General features: G+C 41.0%; 1 protein-coding gene across 1 annotated transcript; it reads left to right on the top strand.

Annotated features, from left to right (window-relative positions):
• The first annotated feature begins 1,333 nt into the window (after window positions 1-1,333).
• Window positions 1,334-21,137, top strand: LOC119433789 (metalloendopeptidase OMA1, mitochondrial). Its single transcript, XM_037701048.2, has 10 exons — window positions 1,334-1,804; window positions 2,067-2,155; window positions 2,584-2,723; window positions 5,930-6,103; window positions 8,359-8,466; window positions 13,175-13,303; window positions 15,304-15,378; window positions 15,496-15,636; window positions 18,221-18,391; window positions 18,952-21,137. The coding sequence occupies exons 1-9, from the start codon at window positions 1,599-1,601 to the stop codon at window positions 18,359-18,361; spliced, it is 1,203 nt and encodes a 400-aa protein (XP_037556976.1). The 5' UTR covers window positions 1,334-1,598; the 3' UTR covers window positions 18,362-18,391; window positions 18,952-21,137.
• Window positions 21,138-22,667: the final 1,530 nt, after the last annotated feature.

The following is a 22,667-nucleotide window of genomic DNA, read 5'->3' as shown; positions in this document are numbered from 1 at the left end:
CACACACACACACACACACACACACACACACACACACACACACACACACACACACACACACACACACACACACACACACACACACACACACACACACACACACACACACACACACTTGTGTTTGTGTGTGTGTGTGTAAAGTCGGCCGCCGCCCTCTTACCAGGGGAATCAATTAACCTTTGCACTTGGCGGAGAACAGAACGTGTTTTTTCTTTCTTTTTCTCTCACTTCCAATAACTTGCACCAAGCCAATTTTGCCGTACAGATGCTTCTCCAGTTCTATAGAAATTAAAATTTGTCATTCCGCAACAAGAAAAAAATGTTACGAGCAGGACAGGTAAAAGATGTGAGAATAGCTTGAGGAGCCCTGACCCCCTAGCACACGGGACAGTATAAAAGCGTGCGGCTAAGGGAGTACAACCTACTAAGAAGAAACACATGCAGGAGCTATAAAACGTCACTGGAAAATGGGATTATAAAGCAGTCATAAAGAAAAAGGGAGTCATCGTATCACATCATTATGCAAACATTAAACGCAGTTCTTTTGGTGATATACCAGATATGTCAATGTTATTTTCCTTTATTATGTGGTTTAGTAGTGTAGACAATTGAAATTTTAACATTTGATATCCGTAATTGGTTCTATATTTGGCGACATACCACACTTCAGGATGGTGTACATTGTAATCAAAGAAGCTCTTTTTTTTTTGTTAAGCCTTGCTAGGCCTGATGTGCCTGTCAGTGTCAGTGTCGCTGGTTTTAGGACGAAGCTTAAAGCTCTTGCCAAATTGTATGGGAGATCAGGGTGTCAATACTCAGTCTGTGGCAATATTTTAGCCCGAAACAACATTCTATTATTTTTCAATTAGTCTAAAATGTATATTAACAGACCAATAGCAATTGAACTGCGACTGTTCTTCGTGTAGTTCAGCACGCTTTCATGGTCGAAGTAGGGGCAAAGGCTGGCTTCACCTTAGCTGGTAAGTAGAGTTACTCTGTATGCTAGCATAGTAACTCTACTGGTAAGAATCTGCGAGCGCTGCCACTCAAGAATTTCTTTCTATAACCTCCTTGAGAGCCACTCAAAGTTTTAAAAAACTTCCTTGGAATCACTAGGCACACATGGTGCACTTCTGGCTCCCGCAATCGCTTCCGTGGTTTGCAGGTAACAAAAGTATGGCCTTCGAGATTAACTTTTGTTAGTTTGAGAAAACCGGCGCTAGAGGCGCTGGGGTAAACTTTGGACACCACACGTGATCGCAACGTTGATCTATCGGTCATTAGCACCACTGTCTACGTCACCAAATGCAGATGGTCTATACGTTAATCTAAGCCAATGTAGAAGTCAATCCAAAGCAATCCGTTAATCAGTTGCAGACGCTTTTATGGTGCGTGCACGTTTCGTCCGTATGGGTTCGTATCGCCAGCTTTAACTCCGTTGCACAGCAGCTTGGCCGCTGTTTGGGAACATTCTGACACGTTGTGAAAGAGACGCACATATTTTCGATGACTGCCATGTATGGTCCTGTTCCATAAGTGACGCAGTGACCGCTTTTCGTTGGGCTTACATCATCACTACAAACACCGCAACCAAAAGTATGTGGGCCGCGAGGACACTTTTCTGTACCGCAAGGCTTGCTGCTTCGGCACCACCGAAGAACGCCACGATATGTTGGAAGTCGCTGCAACGTCAGCAGATAACAAGAACATCCAACTTCCACACGTCTCCGAGACGCTGTATCCATCCCATATTTCTGATCGCTGCGAAGCAGATCACCAAAGGTTTGGCAGTAATTACTGGGAGGTGAGTTTGTCGTACGCTACATTGTTGTGTTAGCATGTTTCGTTCGCTTTCTCGTAACAGTTCAAGGCGGATCTTGTATTTGCACCGTCGTGTTAAGATAGGAATGCGGGAGTTGTATTTTAATGGTGATGTGGACCAACCGGCCGTTGCAACAAAACAATTTTTTTTTCTTTAATTCTCTCCTACGTCGTTAACCCCGGCCCTTCTATTTTCATCGTTTCTGCTGCTCTCCTTGGTAGTAAAACACAATGAATATTTTCAGAGGATTTCGAAAATGGTGGAAGTCATTACCGTCAGACAAGAAGGCATATTTCATAGCTGTCGCTTTCAAGAACAAATGGAAAATCGCAGGCAAGTTACAAATTTGAATATGTTTTAATGTATGTGAAACAACATTCATAACAGGCCAGAGTTAACTATGCCCAAGCATTGTTAACTCATCGCCTCCTTTATTAACTTAACCGTATTATAATATTATTAACTTATTAGTTTAATAAAGCAGGCGTTGGTTAACTATTCGGATTTTTGTACCCCAAATTCTACAGCCCATGACTGTACAAATGCGTTCCAGTGACCTTGAATAAAAGAAAATAAGCATTCATGACAAAAAAAAAAAAAAAAAAAAAAGTCGCGACACTACACTTGCACATTGTTTATAATGGTTGTGGTGTGCAAATTTTCTCCATTTGTTTACATTTGTTTTCTGTGGAAGATGGCACAAATGGTGAAGAGCACAGCTCTTTATTATTTCTAATTATGACTGCAGTTTTGAATTCCAGGCTACTTCGGGGTGGCGTGGGGCATTGGAGGAATTTATTACTTCAGCCACATCCAAGTAACGCCAATCACTCACAGACGCCGCTTTGTTGCCTTCACCCGTGAGCAATTTAGGAAGATATCTGACTTTGAGTTTGAAATGGTAAGCATTTAGAGTAAATGTTTCGAGTGTGATCAATGTCAATAATGGAGTAGGACATGCGTTTTGCGTAATATGATAATAAACAGTGGTCGAAGAGGATTTGCTGGAGCTTACGAAGCTTATTGTCAAAACTTTAGCTCCAGAAACGTTCCATATTCAAGTACTGTTGATAGCTTTAAGCATGCATCTTCCTTTGACACCGTCTTGCTAGGCTTGCATGTTACTGTTACAACTAAGAAACATGAAAGGAAAGTATGGCAGCTGCCCTCAGAGAGTGTGTGATTCCTCCATTTTCACCACAAGAAATTAAGCCAGAGTAATTGCAGAGATTAGGAAGAGACAGAAAAAATTCAACTGGCAACAACTCTGACAGAGGCACTGGAAGAGCTATTGCGTGCATGACATCACCTAAATCCATGACAAAAGAAACTTGAATATAGGACAGCCTTCACTGTACATGTATTTTCAGAATTTTGTAAAGTACGTAGATTGTAATGTTACTTATGTGAGAAACAGCACAAGAAACATCGGCAGTCACTAGAAAGATAATATGAGTGCTATGTCATGTGTTGTGACTTTCTAGTCTCTGTTCATGCTCTTATGCTCGTTCCCATGCCCTTTAAGATGAATTAACTAGCCAAACATTATGCCTTTTTTGTAAAATGCAAATAAAGCTTTACAGTCGTAGCATGACATCTTTCAGTTGTTAACTTGAGAGCATCTCGACACACCATTTTTGGAGAAGTTCACTAATCATTAATGGCATAAAGGATATAATATTCTCAGTTTTGTTAATGTCACATTATGCAAACTACATTAAGACATAATTGTATTAATATGCAGAAGACAAAAATAATTTTCAATAGCCTGGCAAGGGAACAAGAATTCAGGATCGCCAGTCAGCCTCTAGAATCTGTAAAGGAGTATGTTTATCTAGGTCAATTACTCACAGGGGATCCTGATCACAAGAAAGAAATTTACAGAAGAATAAAATTGGGTCGGAGTGCATACGGCAGGCATTGCCAAATCCTGACTGGGAGCTTACCACTGTCATTGAAAAGAAAAGTGTACAATCATTGCATTCTACCGGTGCTAACATATGGGGCAGAAACTTGGAGGTTAACAAAGAAGCTCGAGAACAAGTTAAGGACCGCACAAAGAGCAATGGAACGAAAAATCTTAGGACTAACGTTAAGAGACAGGACGAGAGCGATGTGAATCAGAGAACAAACGGGGATAGCCGATATTCTAGTTGACATTAAGTGGAAGAAATGGAGCTGGGCAGGCCATGTAACGCGTAGGATGGATAACCGGTGGACCATTAAGGTTACAGAATGGATACCAAGAGAAGGGAAGTGCAGTCGAGGACGGCAGAAAACTAGGTGGGGTGAGGAAGTTAGGAAATTTGCGGGCACAAGGTTGGAATCAGCGAGCGCAAGACAGGGTTAATTGGAGATCACAGGGAGAGGCCTTCGTCCTGCAGTGGACATAAAATATAGGCTGATGATGATGATGATGTAGTAAATGCCCAAGGCATTTAATACATCAAGGCTTGCTGGCATTACAGCTGATGAATGATGGGCAATCAACTAAATTGAGGGCGAGAAGTGCTCCTGTAAGGTGTATGTTATAAAGAGCTTCACTCAAGCCATGATATTGGAGGAAATTCATGAAAACCATTTGTGGAAAACTGGAACGTATGAGAAAATGATGAAATTTACATTTTTGACCGTCTCAGGTTTCATAAGCTTCAATCTATTACAAATGGAAAAAAAAAAAAAAGCTTGTTTTGTGTTGCACATGAATATGGGATGCTTCAAGGTGAAGGTAAATTTCTTTTTTTGTCTAAATGCTCATGTAGCTCTTGCTAAAATGTTTTGTTGCCATATTTTGTTCACAGCATTTTCTGGCTTGTAAGTATTACACGGGCCATGTTTCATGAAGCTTGATGCAAGACCAATCTGTAAAGTTCAATACAAACATTTTTTTATGGGAATTAAAGTGGTATTTGTGAAATGATTAGGTCCAAGTCTTGTGTTCCAGAAGCATAAATTATATTTTTGTATATAGGAAATCTGCCACTTCAGTGTGCAATATTCTTTATTTGGTTTTGCATCCTCTTAACATGTCCTCTAATGTGCAGCAGGTAGATCGTCTGCCTGCCTGCTGTACGTGTTCAGCATGTGACAAGACCAACAAGTTCTTTAGGGTTTAGGGTTTAGTTCTTCAGAAGTTTTCAGTGGCAACAGAACTCGCCAGAACTCATCACTGGAAGGCTGACGTTACAAATGAGTCCCTTGGACCTTTCCCATACGCTCACAGTCCATTATGTTGATGTGTTTAGTTAAACAAGTTCTGCATTACATGATTGCAGATGCCCAGCTTCCCATTGTGCTGGGCTCTAAATTGCCGGTTAGTTTTCTTATTTGCTAATCTACTTACTTGTTAATTTTGTATTTTTATCATAGCTCTTTATTTTCTTTTGTATGTGATAACATTTTATTTTAATTACATTTTCCTTTTCTCTACAAGGAAAATCAAGTAGCAGGAATGGCTCTGTTTTTAATTGCCATATAGCTCTCCAGATAATTGCACCTGCTTTGTCAATTACCATTTTGTATGAACAAATTCCCTGTCCCTTCATGTGAGGGCTTCAAACAAAGAAACATTGGCACATGTAGTAGACCTGTTTCCTATACCATGGCAGTAACCATGTTGCATAGCATGTATTATGAGAAGCCGTACTGCATTTCTTGTTCGCATACCTTTCAAAACTTTTCGTTATCAACTCTCATGCAGATTTTTGACGGCCCATTTCAGACACCTTTATTACTTTTCTTAGTGACTGTAATTATGCTTTCACTGATGGTGGCATCTGCAGGCAAGTTTAGCTTGGTGAAAATTCCTGCAGTAGATGTTTTTCTTAGGCCTTTCTTGACTGTGTCATGTCCTAACCGTGTAATATTTTCCTCAGCAATATGATGGCCTGTTACAGTGACTCATTGGCTATGGCGTTATGCTGAGGCTTGGCACAAGCTCATGGGCGTGATTCCTTGTTACAGCAGCCATAATCCGACGGGAGTGGAATGCAAGAACACTTGTGCACTTAGGCTTACATTCACGTTAAAGAACCCCCCCACAGTCAAAATTGATTCAGGGACTCCCACTATGACGTTAAACCCCGCAATTTTTTTTTTCTTTTTCAGCAATATGAGCTCTTCAAACCCCACCTTCTGCCAGCTATGCACCCAGTGTATCACCGTGTTGTACGTGTGGCTAATCAACTGCTGCACGGAAACAGAGACATTCCTGAGATTCACGAAGTCACATGGTCAGTGTCGGTTATTGACAGTCCCATGAAGAATGCCTTTGTGATGCCTGTGAGCACAATCTTCTTTTGCTTCTTCTTTTAGTTGTCCCTGGTCCAGACAGTTTGATTTGCAGTTGTTGAATGTTGCTTTACTGTCAACTTTCCTGAAGAGACAAGAATCGTCTAGCTGGTCACGCTTATAGTTATGCTTATTTTAGTCGATCAATTTAACAGTGCAACAAGCTGCTCTGAGGCAAATTCTGCACATGTGCATGTGCGTGTCAGTTTTAGAAGTGTGCGAATATTTGAAACTTTCGAATAATGAATAGAATGCTGTCCTATTTGATTTGGTCTTCAAATACGCTATTTGTAAATACGAATATATTTTTAATGGTTTTCTAATACCTCAAATTGCCAACTGTGCGGTAAATTTCATCCTGGCAGCCATAGTAGCCATACAGGAAGTTACATAGAGGAGCATAATATATGCCACTCATGGGTCAAGTCTTCTTCAACTAAACCACTATTGTTCGCATTCACCTATTAGTCCTGAGTATGCGAATAAGCTACTCTGCGGGTTGTGCTACAATTGTGGTTTTAATAAACGCTTCATAACATGCAATGCAATACGCACACTTACTAGCATTGTGACTATAGGAGGATGTGAAACTCATTGGTGCAGTGGCTCACCGACGGGGAGGGGGGGGGGTTGTAACCCCCCCTCCCTGAGACCGAGTTAACCCCCCTTTTGTTTAACCCCTTTTCTTTCCTTGCGCCTTTGAGTACTGCAACTAAGATGTAAGACGCGCAATCGTCTATACAAAGTGCATTTTTTGACAATTTCCCATGAAGAAATTGAAATTAGTGCTGTTTAGATGGTATTGGCAAACTAAGGCAAACTGTCACCCCCCCTGGCAGAGATCCTGGGTGCGCTACTGCATTGGTGACATATGTGGCACGGGATGGGCTTCTAGCTCTCCATCCCACCTTAGATCATTCATCCCTCCACTTCCTTTACCTTGATCCCTATTTCATCAAGCTATTCCCAGTAAAAGAGAGAGAGAAAAGAAAATATGGAATAGAGATCAGGAGGAAACTGAGCAAAGAATGCAAATGGAAATTTCTGCTTACAGATGCGTGGCATCAATAACAGCACAACACTTGCACAGATGTTAGACCTTGTGCCTATTCTTGCCCCATCGATACTTCCACTCAGGCACGAGCTCATCCTGTGCACTGAACAGAAAGATAAGATGGAATGTTATTGATAAGGCACTAACGACATGAGGCTTATTGGTTGTGTAAAGTGAGCTAATATGTTTAGAATAGATTCTGCTGCCTTGATTAGAATATACTGAGCAATGTCCTGTATTCCATGAGAATACCCAAGCGTTGGTGTTACCACTTGGTACCTTGACGATACAGTACAGAACCAGGAGCTGCTCTAAATGCATGGGGTTGGAGAAATCATTTTCATGGTGACAACTGCACCGATCTTGATGAGGTTTGCTAGATTTAAAATAAGTCCAGATCTAGTGACTGTAGGAAGTAGATATTCAATTTATGCCATCACTTCTTTTTAGAAAGGCTTAAAAATCACAATATTAAAAGAAAATAAAGGAAAAGGTATGAACATTGCAAATTTGTAGCTCGGCATTAAAAACAATACTATTATTATTCTGTAAACTGCAATTAATAATACACATAAAGTGGACAAAGTTGATGTATCATACACCGCTCACCAGTACGTTACCACTAATTTGGGAATAGGACTTGCAAACCCCTCGTAAACACTGCAACAATTTGACGTTATCTGTAAATTTATATGTCACATTTGTCTGATTGAGTTTCTCCAACAAATGCAGTTTACAAAACTGTGATGTCTGTACTTGGTTTCTAGTGCAAAGTTATGATTCCGGAAACTTCGTGCTTCTATTTTTTTTCTTAGATAACTCCGTTTCGGCAATTTTTGTTAACAGTTCAGGTCCTTAATCACGATTATTCTTTCTATAGTTGTTTGAATTTAACATTGTCCCACAAATGTAACAAATGCAGCTCAAATCGGTCCAGAAGTTGTCTAACAAGAGCATTTCTGCGTTTCAGATGTAGTAGTTGAATACAGAAGTCTGAGTTGGCCCTGAGCTAAAGCTTCCTCGTATAGGGCTAAGCTTATGCCGCCTTTATCAACACTTTTGTTTCCAAAGCTGCAGAAGACTGCTAGTTTTTGTATAGGTGTTGCTTGCTTTCAGCAACTGCCTGCAAGCACTGCTGATACATTGCTGCATTGTTCACTGCTTTGAAATGCCTGTCTATTGTCCTTTGCAGAATGGACAGATTTTTGTTTTTGCTGGCATGCTCGAGATCTGTGGAAATGACGAACAGCTTGGAAACGTACTTGCTCATGAAATGGCCCACTGTGTCTTGGGACATGGCGTAAGGCACACCGCTACCTTCCTTTCGTTGCAGCCCCTTTATTGTTGTGTTTGTGGGCAGTCTGTGAACTCATACTTATTGCATAACACCGCCTCTGATAATTTTCATACTCCAAATGCAAACAAAACAGCAGCTGATTTACACATTTTCTTTGACTGTTTTAAATGCAAGCCATGAGTTAGTCGTCTGCCCTACGCATAGTTCAAAATTCAGGGAACGATCTAACACGTATTCATTTATTCTTATAGGGGCAAATAGCATAACACAATGAGGTGTGACCTAGTGTTTGTAACAAGCCAATTGAGAGTGTTTTACTGGTTATAATATAGATGGGGGCACCACCTCGTCTGTATAAGGAAGCTTAAGACAGAAAATTTATTGAAAGGTAATTCAGTTATCATGTTGTGTGTTTGTGGGCACGTGTGTGTATAAATGATAAAAAAAGATTTCATGTTTTATTAAACTGAATTTTATATTTGAGTTCTAGACATTCATTAATCTTTAAACACCTACATAAATACGGCAGTTTCTGGTGACAGCTGCCAGAGTAGGTGCTTTATTTTGTTACTTAACAGGGTTAGTGCTTTTGCAGTACTAATAACAACTGTGGTAGTGATAGAGAGTTAGTTATAGGGACAGTTATTTTTATTTTATTTATTTATCTGGAATTTTGAAACGTACAGTACGAGATAGTATATTCAGCAGTCTCGGGGTACGCGACTAATGCAATAGTTTGCCTGACTGGGCCACAACACCTTTACACAATTTCACACTGTGCAGAATACAGTGGACAACAGTGAGGTACAATATAGTTGAAAAACATCTGTACAAGTGCAAGTACAACTTCACATACAAATAACTTCAAATTTTGCATTGGCGACAAATATAAGTAAAGAAATATATGCTTTGAACAATCATATCACCCAAAATTGTATCGAGGGCATATTAAGGTAGCTGGCCAAATGCATCATTAGTACTCTTTTAAAGGCAGAATCTGATAAATTGGAAGTATGACAAATGGTTTTTATTGCTTTCACTAGTGTTCAGTGTAACTGGCTGAAGATATTGCTGGTGGTAGATGATTAGACCCTTTCCTTCCTCTGTCACATTTGTTCTACGTGGGTTTACTGCTTTTGTGACTTCGTCCATCTTGCCCCCCTCACTCACCCGCTCATATCTCAAGTTTTGAGTTTTGAGATTTTTCCTCAACAATACTTTGATCGCCTCTTATCTCGCTAAAGGTGTTTCATGTTGCTATGAGAATCAGCCTTTATGGCCTTCTCGCAAGGATCACTCCCATCTTATCTAGTTACATAGCAACACAATCTGCCTTTCTTTGTTGACATTGCTGGCATTGTCTTCAACCTTGAACACAGAACTACTACTCAGTTGCAGACCAGTTGGTTCATACTGAATAATTATCTCCCTGTCCTACCTTTCTTTCTTCTCTTCTTGTTGCATCTTACACAGTAGATTACAAAAGTTGTTTAGACCTTGAATGCCTCTTACATGCAATCATTCCAAACATTATACTTCTTAAGCTCATCAGGATTGTTACTTGTTCCTTACAGCGTTGTTACTTGTACCATCAATGTTCAATACATAGTCCTTTCCTGTTTAATATGTTGACAGATGTTCTGGCACAGCAGCAATGCTCAGAAGAAGCTCATTGGAGCGTTCTTTGTGCAGATGGCGCTGTTCTCTTTCAAAGGGTCAAGAGAAAGGTCTGAAGCAAAGTTGGAATATTGGAGGGTATCTTTAGAAGTGAAGGATTTTGGGGATCAGCAGATTCAAGACAGCTCGTGGCTTCTGTCACACTTGTATCATGCTTAAAGACCTGAGTTTAGTTAAAGCAGGGATCAGCAAGACGACTCAACTCAGGTGCTTCATTTTAATGTTCACTGAAAATGGCAATATATTCAGACAAACAGCCAGCATTATCTAGATAGAATGAAACAACTTAAATTGTATCTTACGGCTTCTGTGCAGCAAGAAGACAGTACTTTCAACTTGCTTGCCCTCTTCCTGTAGCATAGAAAGGTGATAGAAAGAAAAAAACAGGAATACAAGCATCGATTCAATATTTCTAAATATGTAGTAATGATAAGTGAGCTGGAAGGGTTCATGCGTGCTTTAATTTTGGAAACGGCTGAAAAACTAGAGATGCAAGTTAGCATGAGGTTAAAACGTATTTTATTCACATTGTCTTGTGTATGAAACACTGTATAAACATAATTTTAACAATGCTATGTGAGGTAACTCCCCCATGTTATGACATGGTTCTATATTACAAGGGGATGCGCCATAAGCGAAAAATGAAACGGGATCACAGCAATGCGTGGTAACTAGCGGGACGTGCATTACTATATGTGAATGTGCTGTGGCATAACATGTAAACAGTTGAGTTGCATCCTGTGGCCACACTGTTATGTCATGAATTGTAAACATGCTGTAGTTCTGCACATTGACAGTGCAGAACTCTCATATGTTATGACTGGTCACTTACAGTTCTGACTACAATTCTTTTTTGGCTGACTGTACGATCAGCGTAAATTGAAATCCAGACAAATCAAAATTGGCTAGAATGCATACATTAGAGCCCCATTGATATGATTCTTAAGGGACTACGCAAAGAAATTGCACGATATGGGAAAACATAACACCTGATAACACTTACGGCAGCAGTACAGATGAGACAGAAGGCTACTGTCACAAAAATCTTAATTTGAAGTTGAATACAAAGCCAATAAACTATTGAAAATCTGCTAAATAAAGCTTGCCAGACCTGCCTGGCAGTTTGATTGAACGTTGTACACTTCTTTAAAGAAATAAGTGGTCATAGCCATGAACAAAACTGAGTGAAACTTGTGATTTCCATATTCTGCTTAGGTCAAATGTTGGCCTCTTTTCAAGAACTCGCAGCCCTTCTTTAGTTTTCTTGCACCTGTGTATATATCCAAATAGGGTGTGGCCAAGTAAGGCAAGTCCGCGAACGTTGATGGTTGCGGGGTAACGCTTATGCTTTCATCCATCTGTTTGCCTTTGACATCTTAAATGTGTTGAGATTGGCAATAATGTCCAATACGTTCAGTAGTTCCGATGACCTGACACCATCATCAAAGGGCATATTGTACATACAATAGGTGAAGTGGTCTTCTATTCGTGCCATAGCATTCTAAAGCTCCCTAACCCTTTTGACAGACTCGTCAGCATCAATGTCTTGAATATCCTCGGCATTTCCGTTAGTTTTGCACCATATAAATGCTGGCCTTTGCTCTCCAAACATTGAAAACCACACTTGCAGAAGCAGCACTGCACAGTCAGACCAGAAACTGTTGGCCGAGCGCCGTCTCTGGACGTGACAACTTGGAAGGCAGACATAAAAAAATGGGAAGCTAATACACATGGCCCTATGGAAACTAGACAGGACTGATGTCTTATAGCGTAAGAGCTGAATTAATGCAACAAACCTGACTGTATCAACGAGGTTTTACTGTATTTGCATTTATATGACTATAATAGTTTGGCTAGAATGCAGACTTGCTTTTATATGGCTATCAGAGTTTGGATAGAATCCATATTTACTTTTATGTCTGTCAGACTTTCTAGGGGTGCATTCACACTGGCGATTGATACTTAATGGTGTGGGTGATGATAAATTACTTAAAAGAAAATGAAGCTTATGCCCTGCCTGCTGCACCAAAGTATCATTGGCTATCGGAGATTGACAGAGGTCCCCTGAACGAATGTGAATGATGACCAACAAGCGACTCACTGTGACCGGTGTTCAAACAGAAATGCGACCGGCCCGTCACTACACCGAAAGGTGGCGTTCATACCTGCTTGCACCGCCATCTTCACATCAAATACGCATCAGCATATACAGACATCCTGTTATTGCACTGCTGGTTGGTTCAGCACTTTTGCAACTGAAAAATCGAGCAGCAAGCAACTGGCCCAATACTGTCGCTTTTCAAAAAAGCAATCATTTGTGACCAGTCGCGGCCACTTGTGTGACCAACTTTGTTGCACGACCTCTGCGAGTCGTTGGTGCGAATCAGCTGTAAGAGTGAGTGGTTCAAGTTCTGCCTTGTTATATTGGGATTGTAGTATTCTTGTAATCTGACTGCCTTGTGGCTGCATATCGCGCTGTTAGGTAACTACATGAAGGAGACATTCCAATTTGGGTTTTCATGTTCCTGGTTTAATTTATTTTGAGAATGTCTCCTGTGTTATAAATCTTTGCAACAGACCTAATTACTTATAATTTATTACATTTCTTGGTAATGATTATAATATAATATAATGATTACTATTTTTACTAGGTAACACTCGCTGTAATTCAAATACTTTTTTCAGTAACCGATTACATGTAATTTGTTACTTATTTGGGGAGACAAGTCGCAACCGCTGACGCTGGAGTAAGGAGCTACAATAGAAGCTATGTTTTTGTAGCTTCAAATGCCAAACTTTGGTCAGGCATGCAAGAATGCTAAATTTTCATAAGGGTAGCTTAAATCGGTGACTTGACACATTTAACACAGTTTAACATTTATTTCTTGACATTCTTTTTTTTGCAGTTGCTGTAACTCGCTCATAGTCTACTTAGCACAATTTATTTGCCAATTTTGCTTTCATTGCAGAAAAAAAAAAAAAAAACGAAGGCATTTAGAAACTGAAGAGAATGGTCACTTTTCTTTTCACACAGGCAGAACAAGTGAGCTATGCCCACCTCATCGATTTCGCCTTGGTCGGTTTTCTGGCAGCAATTTGGGCCATCATGCCTACTGACGGCATTGCTGTTGTAACGCACTGGTTTTTCGAAAAGGTTGTCAGTGTAAGTAGTTCATTTTTTTGCTTTTCATACAGCACGACTGCGGAGGTTGACAGAGGTTGACTGCAGAGGGACCATCTGTTTAGGCTGTCGTTATGAGAACGTGCCTTTATTTTCTTTGTCTGAGAAATAGTTGAGGCCATTGACTTGAGTGAAGGTACTTAATAGTACTGCACTGCCATTGCAGGATTCCTGAGCATGTGAGGTCCTCGAAACCTTGATGGTGATACTGTGGATGTTTTGTACGTGCTCAAAAAAAAAAGAAGGTTAGGGTTACTGGAATTCAGTGCTTTGTGTTACAAATAGCTCACTCGTATCCTGTGTTTTCTCTTTTTATTCACTGATTGTACAATATCAGTGAGCCCTAGTACCTACTCCTTTACCTTTCTTGTTTTGCGATACTAGTATACCCCACTCTCAGAGCAAGGTACTAATTTCAAGAAAGGAATGATGTTGCCCGCGATAGTGCTGGTGTTTGACAATGTAAAGTCACATATGTTGAGGAGGAGAGCTGCCGTTTCCTGCAGGGTGCGGCACTAGACACTGAAAAGATGCCGGTCACTTTAGGCGGCCGTAGCTGGTTGGTGCACGCAGGGTTCTGCGGGCATGGAGTGCACTGCCGAATTCTGTATGCTCATTCAATCAGTTGCTCATATGTGGTTGTGTAATGCGCCCGTGCTTTGTGGGCTGGTGGAACATAGGAAACAGTGCGCAAGGGGTGCAGCTGAGAATGCTGTTAAAGGAATAGGGACACAAAGCATTTGTCTTGGTTTCTTTATTGGATAGCTGTTAACCGGGTAATTACACTATGGCAACTCAATTCCTTGAGAGTAGATATAATAACTGATGACGTTACTTTTTAATGCGACCAGTTCAAAACACGTGTTGAGTGCAGCGGGGCTTTGGACGTGGAAACAGGAGACTAAGCACGTTATGGAAACCTGATGTGGTGGTTCTCTTGGTACCAGGACACCACTGACACGCACAACGTTACTGACCGTGCTGTGAAAAGCAGAGTCCATTTAGCCTCGACTGTGCAAGAGTGGAAAGCAGGTCTCCCAGCGTTTCCACGAGAAGTGCGAACATAGTTGGAAGTGCCAACTTGCCAGCTTTCGGTGACATGGCCATTGTATAGCATTCAACAACTGCAGCAGGCTGAGTGAAGTACTGTTGAGTTGTTTATGGGGCCATGTGACTGCACACCTCTGGTCACCAGGACATTAATAGTCCTTTTTCACATTGAAAGCCATGCTACAATTGGCGCCCATTTTGAACAGGTAACATAAAATGTGCGCAGTAATTAGTTATTTGTGGTGCCATAATTGTGGAGTCTGCAGCTACCTAAAACAGCGGGAAAATGTGAACACGAAATTTTCGTGTCAGTACTCCTTTATCTGGCCTGAAACAGATGGCGTGTCGGGCACGTTGGTCAACAGAACATTGGGCACGGCCAATCTGTGATGTAATTTAGCTGCAGGAGAGAGAGAACCTTCCTCTCTAACATTATCTTGCTTAGAAATGGTTCTAGGCACAAAAATAAGACACGGACAAGAGAAAGACACGACAGGCACACTTTCTCTTGTCTGTGTCTTATTTTTGTGCCTAAAGCCATTTCTAGCTATGTACCAACTAGCCCGATAGTAGATGTTACTAAATTATCTTGCTTCATGATCTTGCTGTAGCATTCTCAGACTGGGCTCGAACTTAGTTTTTTTCACTCAGGCAACCCTTTCTAATACCAAGCTTTGAATGTTTTTTGTTTGAAAGGTTGCTTTAGCTAGTGTTAATTATGGTGAGATCATGTAGGAGAAGTTATTGCAAACCTACTGACACTGCGGTATTTGCTTGTTCTGTATTTAGACCTGGGTAAGCACTGGTTACTTGCAGACTTTTTCTTCATTTGGTTCATTTTATCGTGTTATCAACATCTCGTAAGTGCTAAAGCAACTTATCACTTCACAGAGTACAGTGAATATTTGTCTCTAATCTTTCTGCATTCTTAGCTTCTTCTGAGGCTTCCTTACAGCAGGAAACTCGAGCTTGAGGCTGATGAAGTTGGTCTTCAACTAGCAGCAAAGGTGGGTGCATTTCCTTTATTTCACAGTTACCTTTATTTAGGATTGTGCTTCCATAATGTGCAGTCAGATGACCTTCTGTAGATGCAGCCATGTTTACTGTTTTTCTCGTATTTCCAGGCATGCTTCGACGTTCGTGAAGCTAGTGCATTTTGGACGAAGATGAGCCTCATGGGAAGTGCCTTAGATGACGTAGAATTTATTTCCACTCACCCTAGCCACGAACACCGTTCTGAGTACCTTGACAACCTCATGAACAATGTAAGTGCCTCCTTTTCGCTGTCATAAGCCAACATGTATCTGCAAAGCAGCTTAGTGAACCATTTGGCACAAGTTGGCTTAGAAGAGAGGGACAGTACAGAATTTGGAAGATGTTTAAATTAGAGGGAAGACAGGGACGAGATATGGGGTCATTACGCTGCCGATACGAGTCATTAGTGCTGCCTATAGCAGTATATCTTATTATGTTGCCTCAGTTAGCCACATAGCTAGGTCATAACTGAAACAAATGTAGAAATGTGAAATATATCTCCATATAGATATTGCTCTAAAGGACCTCATAAGCAATTATTTGTTATTAAAGCGAAGCATGAATAACAAATTATTGCATGCTGCATTGCATAATATAGACATAAAACATGAGAACTTGCATAGTGGAGCAGGCTACGTTGCTTAGGTAGTCATATTTTACGTGCAATACAGCAATCATTCACTCTCCCTGAAGAGCCCTGTGCATGTGAAGAAATTACTTGTATCCTCCTGATGCTCCATTTGTACTTCTAATAAACAGCGCTTCAGAATGTACTATGTAATGACAGAAACTTGCTCACTTTAAGAATACTAGGATGTGAACATCGTTTTATATTAATTGTGATTACAGCTGTTGATTATTCAAAAACTATTAGATAACTATTTGATCTTCGATTCAATTTGATTCTGGCTCTATTTGATTCATATTCTATTCAGTCTGAAAAATCACTATTCGCACACCCCTATCCACGTCTCGTAGTACCTGCATGTGAAAGCACATGTATGTCAGAGCTCATGTGCATGACAGTATGAGCATGCAAAAGCACGTGTGCGCACTAGTTTTTATTAGACATGCCGTGCTTTTGTGTGAGAGCTTTGTGGTGTCTGAAGGTTTAAATGTTGTGGTTGCTGGTGACGCTTTGTTGCATTTCTTCGCTGCCCTGGCTGGTGGTTGTGTGGGGCACATTTGTCACTGAAGCCTGCTGTTTGCGTCTTATTGAGATGCACCCTTTTGCCTTGCCGGTTTACCGAAGCTTTACTTGCATCGATTTTGACAGTGCATGGTAACTGCATTATTTCTTATTAAAGCGGAGCTTTTTTTTTTGCGAATCCTCCCAAACTTTCTTGACCATGGCTTCTGTCTTGTTGAATATATGTGTAGTTATGGTATATACAGAGGTTATATACAAAGGTGCCCATGAAGTGGCTCATATAAACTTTGCATGTTGACCATGTATGACCTGCACATAAACCTGCATATGACCTGCACATAAACCTGCATATGACCTGCACATATAATGTTGGCCCACAGGCATCTCTAAAGCACACTGATCTGTTAATGCAATGGTGAATTTATATTTAACAGATTCCTTGATTTACTTTACTTTCTTTGATTTAGCAATTCAGTATGTGCCGTTTGGGGGTGCACCCATTCTTGGCCGATCCTCCAGAATAGGCATGTCTCACTGGGACACAAGAAGTGCAGAATACTTAAATGTCGCTTGATACGTGTCATACTTTTCTGTGCTTATACATGTCATCACCAAATTGTACGCATCATCGTTAGCTGTACAGCATTTAATTAACTGCTTTACTTAAGCTTTGCTTTGCATAGATTCTAACATGTGTATTGGATCTGTGCGAGTTTTCTTTAATAAATTTGTTTCTTCAGCCTAATTAGTCAGGTTGTCTTACCATATTATGGACACTTGGGGATCTTACTTTCATGTAGGAAATGTAGGAAATGTAATAAGCCTTAGAATTTCAAGATGCAGTGTGGCAGATGACTGGGTATGAACAAATAAACTGGACATACAAAGTGCTGTTTGTGCCCAGTTTGTTCGTACCCAGTCACATGCCAGGCTCCATTGTGAAATTATGGAATACCAACTCACTCAAACCTGCTCAAGCCTTAGAATTGTTTGAGTGGCAACATCACATCTCTTGAACCACTTCGTTGTTTTGATCCACCCCTGTCTGCTTCTCTTGTGGAAGAACTTCACGGTCAGTTGTGACTAAGACAGAGCACAATTCTTGGAAGCTTTCACATGGCTTATTTGTTTCCATATGACACAGTGAAAAGGTAGTGACTCTTGAACTTGTACTGACTGGGTAGTTATGGTTAAAAGTGCAAGCTTTTTTTTTTAAAGATGTATTCGAAGCTAGTTCAAGTGATAGGCTATGGCCTATGCATAATCTGACAATCCCATGCAGCATATTTCTAACATATTTTTCCTATTGTGTTGCCTGGTGTTGCCACTCTCCTGTCACATTGAACAATAACAATGCTGCTATCATGACCAAGGTGCATAATGTCGTGTATCTGCTTTGACTAAAAACCACATTCAACACATTTTGGTTCATGATTATGGCACAATTCTAGGTGCATGTTAAAGAACCCCAGGTGATCAAAATTAATCCAGAACCCTCCACCACAGCATCTCTCCTGGCCCAGTGTTGCATGACCAAACAAGTGCGACACACCTTAAATGGTTAAGACATTAAGGATGCAGAGCAGTAATACCGTCATTTATCATCACAGGGGCTACAATTCAGTTTATTAATACTGTTTACACAATTGTTTCCTTTGATGCAGGCTATTGAACTCAGGAGGCAGTGCCATTGCCCGAGGTTGCCACCACAGGATCCGCGTGTGCTCATGTCCATGTTGAAGGAAGAAGTCAAGCAAGAGAGCCTCGCCAAGCAAGGAATCGTTGTGTTGCAACCACCCCGCTGAAGTGGGGTGGGGCAGTCCTTATTGCTCTGGGTACATCTTTGTCTTCTTTTGGTTTTATGGCAGATTTACACTTTTATCGTACAAGCCCCTACTATCCTAACTGCTAGTTCGAGATTGCTCTGCACGAATAGTCTTGTTTATGCCAGTTGAGAGTGGCTCATGCGTTCTTTCTTTATTAGAGTCATTGCGAGCACTTTTTCCTACAGTAATTGGCTGTGGTGCATGATGGACAAGTTTATGAAATTAGTTTAGCTGCCCTATTTGTTTTAGTGATACTAGCATAAAGACAGTTTGAGTTTTTAAGTGTTTGTTGCTTTTACTGAACTCTTTCGCAATAGCAAGCAATGCACATCTTTACTGGTTTGCCAGCAGTCATTAAATTTTGATGCTAGGCATTGAGATTGAGTACAAAAAGCACCAATGCAAAATAAAAATAGAAGTATGTTGCTTAATAAAGTCATGTGCTGACTAATATTGTTTACACGAGGAAGAGCTTTGGTATTCGGCATTACCAGTACCTGCCAATGTTTCATGGGGATGACTCAGGTATGTGAGAATTGACAGTGCAAAATTTCACGTTTTCTTTTTAGGAAACCAGCCCAGCTTGCATACAAGTGCATAGCAAATCCAGGTAAAGGACATCACCACACACTGAAGTAACGCACCTGCCATGCTAGTTGAATGTTCTCTGCCAGACCAAACTCGAGCTTCGTACGCACTGTCGTTGTCCATTGTGGTTGGTGCAGAACTGCGAGGATTTGTATCCACATCCACGTTTTTCCGAGAACATGAAAAAGCCTTCATATGCTTCAGGAGGGAATTCATGAGCATTTGTGCTGCTGAACCAACACTGCCGCTCCGTTTAGGTGAGCTTCGTGCTCTTGGAAACCCTACACCAGGGAAGTTTGGCCACTCAAAGTCTTCAATACTGACCGGTGACATCTCAGAAGAGCACTCGTTTAGTTGATCGAGGCCATTAATGCGGCGAAATCGTGCTGTTTCAAGGGCTTCAAGCCAAGGAGGACATATACTTAAACACGGGTCGTGGGGCAGGTCACAGCTGATACATAGTTCACTTGCTTCCTGACTTTCACTGATGCTGCATTGTCCACAATCTTGTTGCTTGAGGAACGAGACCTTGGCATTCTGGCTGCTTTTGCAACGCCCCCTTTGTGACTGTGCGTCATCATCAGATAAGTCAGTTTTGCATTGAACCGCTTCATTCGGGCAGGAGTCACAGTCATTGTTTGACTGTTGAGATTCAGGGAGCATTATAACCTGTGAGCTCTGATCAAGATCACTCTGGTCGTAAGAAGCAGGTTTCGGTGCAGGTTGAGCCTCCTTTAAGCATCTCAATGTGATGGCTGGCTCTATTTGGACAGTGGTAACTTGTTCTTGAGTCTCTGGCAGGTATCTTTGGTTCGTGAAACCACCGTCATTGAAAGTAGCATTGTTAAGGGAAGCTTCTGAACATAATTTGCGAGTTTCAGTTGTGACAGTATCACTTCTGCCATTGATATTATGTACCAAGCTTACTCGTTTGGCGTCCTCACTGGCTTCGTTATCACCCTTGACACACCCCTCATCAGCCTCAGCTCTAGAGTTTTCTTCAACAGAGTCCTCTTGAAGAAGGGATGTATGTGGCTCTGTATCTTCGTTCATCTGGGAATCTGCATTCTGAGAGTCTCCACTGCTCTGTGGTTGCACGCTGTCATTTTCATTCTTGTCATCTTGCGATTTGCTTTCTGTCGTCTTAGTGAAATTATCAGGGTGACGTTTCCGGATGTTAGTCCGTTTTGCTGACTTCTTGCTTCCAAATTTGGCCTTTCTTCGTTTTCTTAGCTTCAAATTCTGCTGAGTCATGGTTACTTTGCTTGTTGGCATGCTTTGCTGTGTCGTCTTCTGCGTGTGTGGAAATCTTGATGCACCACAACGATACCAGGCTGGCTAGTGGAAATGTTGACTGTTCGTTCTGCGTAGATGTGCTCTGTAGTTTACGATGCAAAGGAGGTCTTTGGTCATGGCACAGAGTAGTGGATTAAGCTTGCAGCTATTGGAACCTTCTCGAATCACATAATGCACCATTCTTCTGCTATGTGTAAGATCTATGATGGATTGTTTTCTATGATTTCTAGCTGCTGGGAAAGAAGCTTCTAGAGTGAGCCCATCACTTGTATCGGCAGAACCATTGTGAACAAGGTTCTGAGTATTGCTCTTACTATTCTGGGAGGAGGGGGATTTATTTGCGCTTATGCTATTCATGACTGCATGATTGATGGTGCCTGTTACGCTTCAGCTACATGATATGCACTAAGGTTTAGTGCGCACACAGAGGTCTTCAGTCACACAAGTTCATAAGAGAGAAATATTTAATGACAAAAAGATGAAGAGATTGGTCAGAGCACCAGTCTCTGGCCTCTCAGAATCAGAATTTATTATTAAATGTTTGGCCTCAGTATGTAGAGTGGGCCTCAGGGTGCAGGTAGAGCAAGTTTGCCTAAGGTGCTCCCCACAATGTTTATGTTAACAAGGGAACAGCCGGTTGCTGCACAATTTTTAAGCCTACATTTTGTCTATTACTTGTTTCAACGTTACAAAGTGACAAACCTGTCACTTGTTGACATTCACATTTCAAATGTTTAACTTTTAATGTCTTGTGAGCATGTGTGTATCGAAGTGGAACACCCTTTCTTGCTTGTTTTCTCCTACAATACCAGTGATGGCCAACACTGCTCCAGTTGGTTCACTCCGCTGAAAATATATGTTGAGTTGGCAACTGTTTTAGCCTCTGCTTTATCGGCCATTTAACATGTGACGGACATATTTAAAAAAATTTTTAAATACCTTACAAGCCCAGAAGGTCATTGCATAAGGGGGTAATAAATTATATAACAAATTGGTTGTAGTTATTATTTAGTGTTAGCACTGAGCTGAACATACATATATACAGTATCTTCAGTTTGTAAGAATGAAGCCAGTAGCAATGTTAAAGAATACCTGGTACCTCGCTACTGTGTCTCTACAGTCATCCAGGGTAAGTTGATCACTGGTGCCTAATAAACTCTGTCAATTGTACTGGTGTTTAACACCACTGATCGCACAGACTGACAGGTGTGCCTGCCGCATCATCATCAATGTCTGGAATTTCAGCTGCGTTGTTAAATACGAGTGGCAGAGTGCTTGTGCAGCGGGCATCATGCCCTTAGTGACTTCAATGGGTACCAAGCCGATAGGGTTAGTGCAGCTGCTGGACTAACTCCCACATTTCACTGCAGCACTTTTGTTGGAGCACAGCACATCGACAGACTCTCTCTCACCCCCACGATGTCAACTGGATATCTGCTTTGTATCTGCTTTTTGTGTATATTGTAGGGATGTCTGTATGCGTATACGTATTCAGACACATTACGTATACATATTACATATACGTATACGTAATATACGTAAAGAAAAAAGAAAGGACTCGTTTCGGCTATCACATAAATCGCACATATTTCTCAATAAGAACCCTACTAGAGAATAGAAAACAAACATAACATTGTATATGCATTGCGATAACAAGCCTGCTGGATATTTAAGGTGGAAATACCTTTGACAGGACATTATGGCGCAGAAAAGGAAAAAAAAAAAAAAAGGAGGCTGATGTACCGCCTAGACGTAGTAGCTCTCCTCAAATACTTTCTCACAATAATTTTATTTCTGTGTGCTGTATTAAAAGAGCTACAAGGTGGTTAAACATTACACTCCTCACGTGCTATGGCATTTCCCCTCAATTTGTATTCGTTGCAGCCATGGTTATGCCCCGCCTTCTTCAACACAACACTGTGGGGCGATGCAAGTGTTGTCTACTTCCGCTTGATTTGAACTGGTTACTCATTACTGGGGTGATGGTAGTCCTAAAAAATGAAGTTTACGTGCCATGCTTGCATTTTTCACAGCATACAGTCACTACAGTTTACTCCCTGCAAACACCTGCTGGTATTATTCATGTTTCTGCCACAGCTGTATCTATCACCACAGCTTTATTCGTGCAAAACCCCTCCGCATCCCACCGGCTTCCATCGGCACTGTACGATTTTTAACCATAGTCAAATTCTTTCTCACTCCTCGCCTTTCTTTGTGCAGCTTCACAAAGTTTGTACAAGGCCAGGTTTCTTGGAAGAAACTTATTTCACTTCCTCCATTGACATGCATGCAAAAATGCACATGACAATAGCTGTAGCAGATGATGCGTATTCTCAGGCAGTAGTGCACCATTGGTTTATTGCATTCATGTCTTTATTTTACAGATACACAAATTAGTATG

Source organism: Dermacentor silvarum, chromosome 11 (genome assembly GCF_013339745.2).
Source record: "Dermacentor silvarum isolate Dsil-2018 chromosome 11, BIME_Dsil_1.4, whole genome shotgun sequence".
NCBI lineage: Eukaryota > Metazoa > Arthropoda > Arachnida > Ixodida > Ixodidae > Dermacentor > Dermacentor silvarum.
This window is presented reverse-complemented; position numbering and strand designations above follow the sequence as displayed.

Bases quoted from the DNA above. Each gene is read 5' to 3' on its own strand.
- LOC119433789 (XM_037701048.2), top strand. From the start codon at position 1,599: ATGTGGGCCGCGAGGACACTTTTCTGTACCGCAAGGCTTGCTGCTTCG. The intron at 2,156-2,583 runs GCAAGTTACAAA...TTTGAATTCCAG, and splicing joins GAACAAATGGAAAATCGCAG to GCTACTTCGGGGTGGCGTGG. The intron at 2,724-5,929 runs GTAAGCATTTAG...TTTCTTTTTCAG, and splicing joins CTGACTTTGAGTTTGAAATG to CAATATGAGCTCTTCAAACC.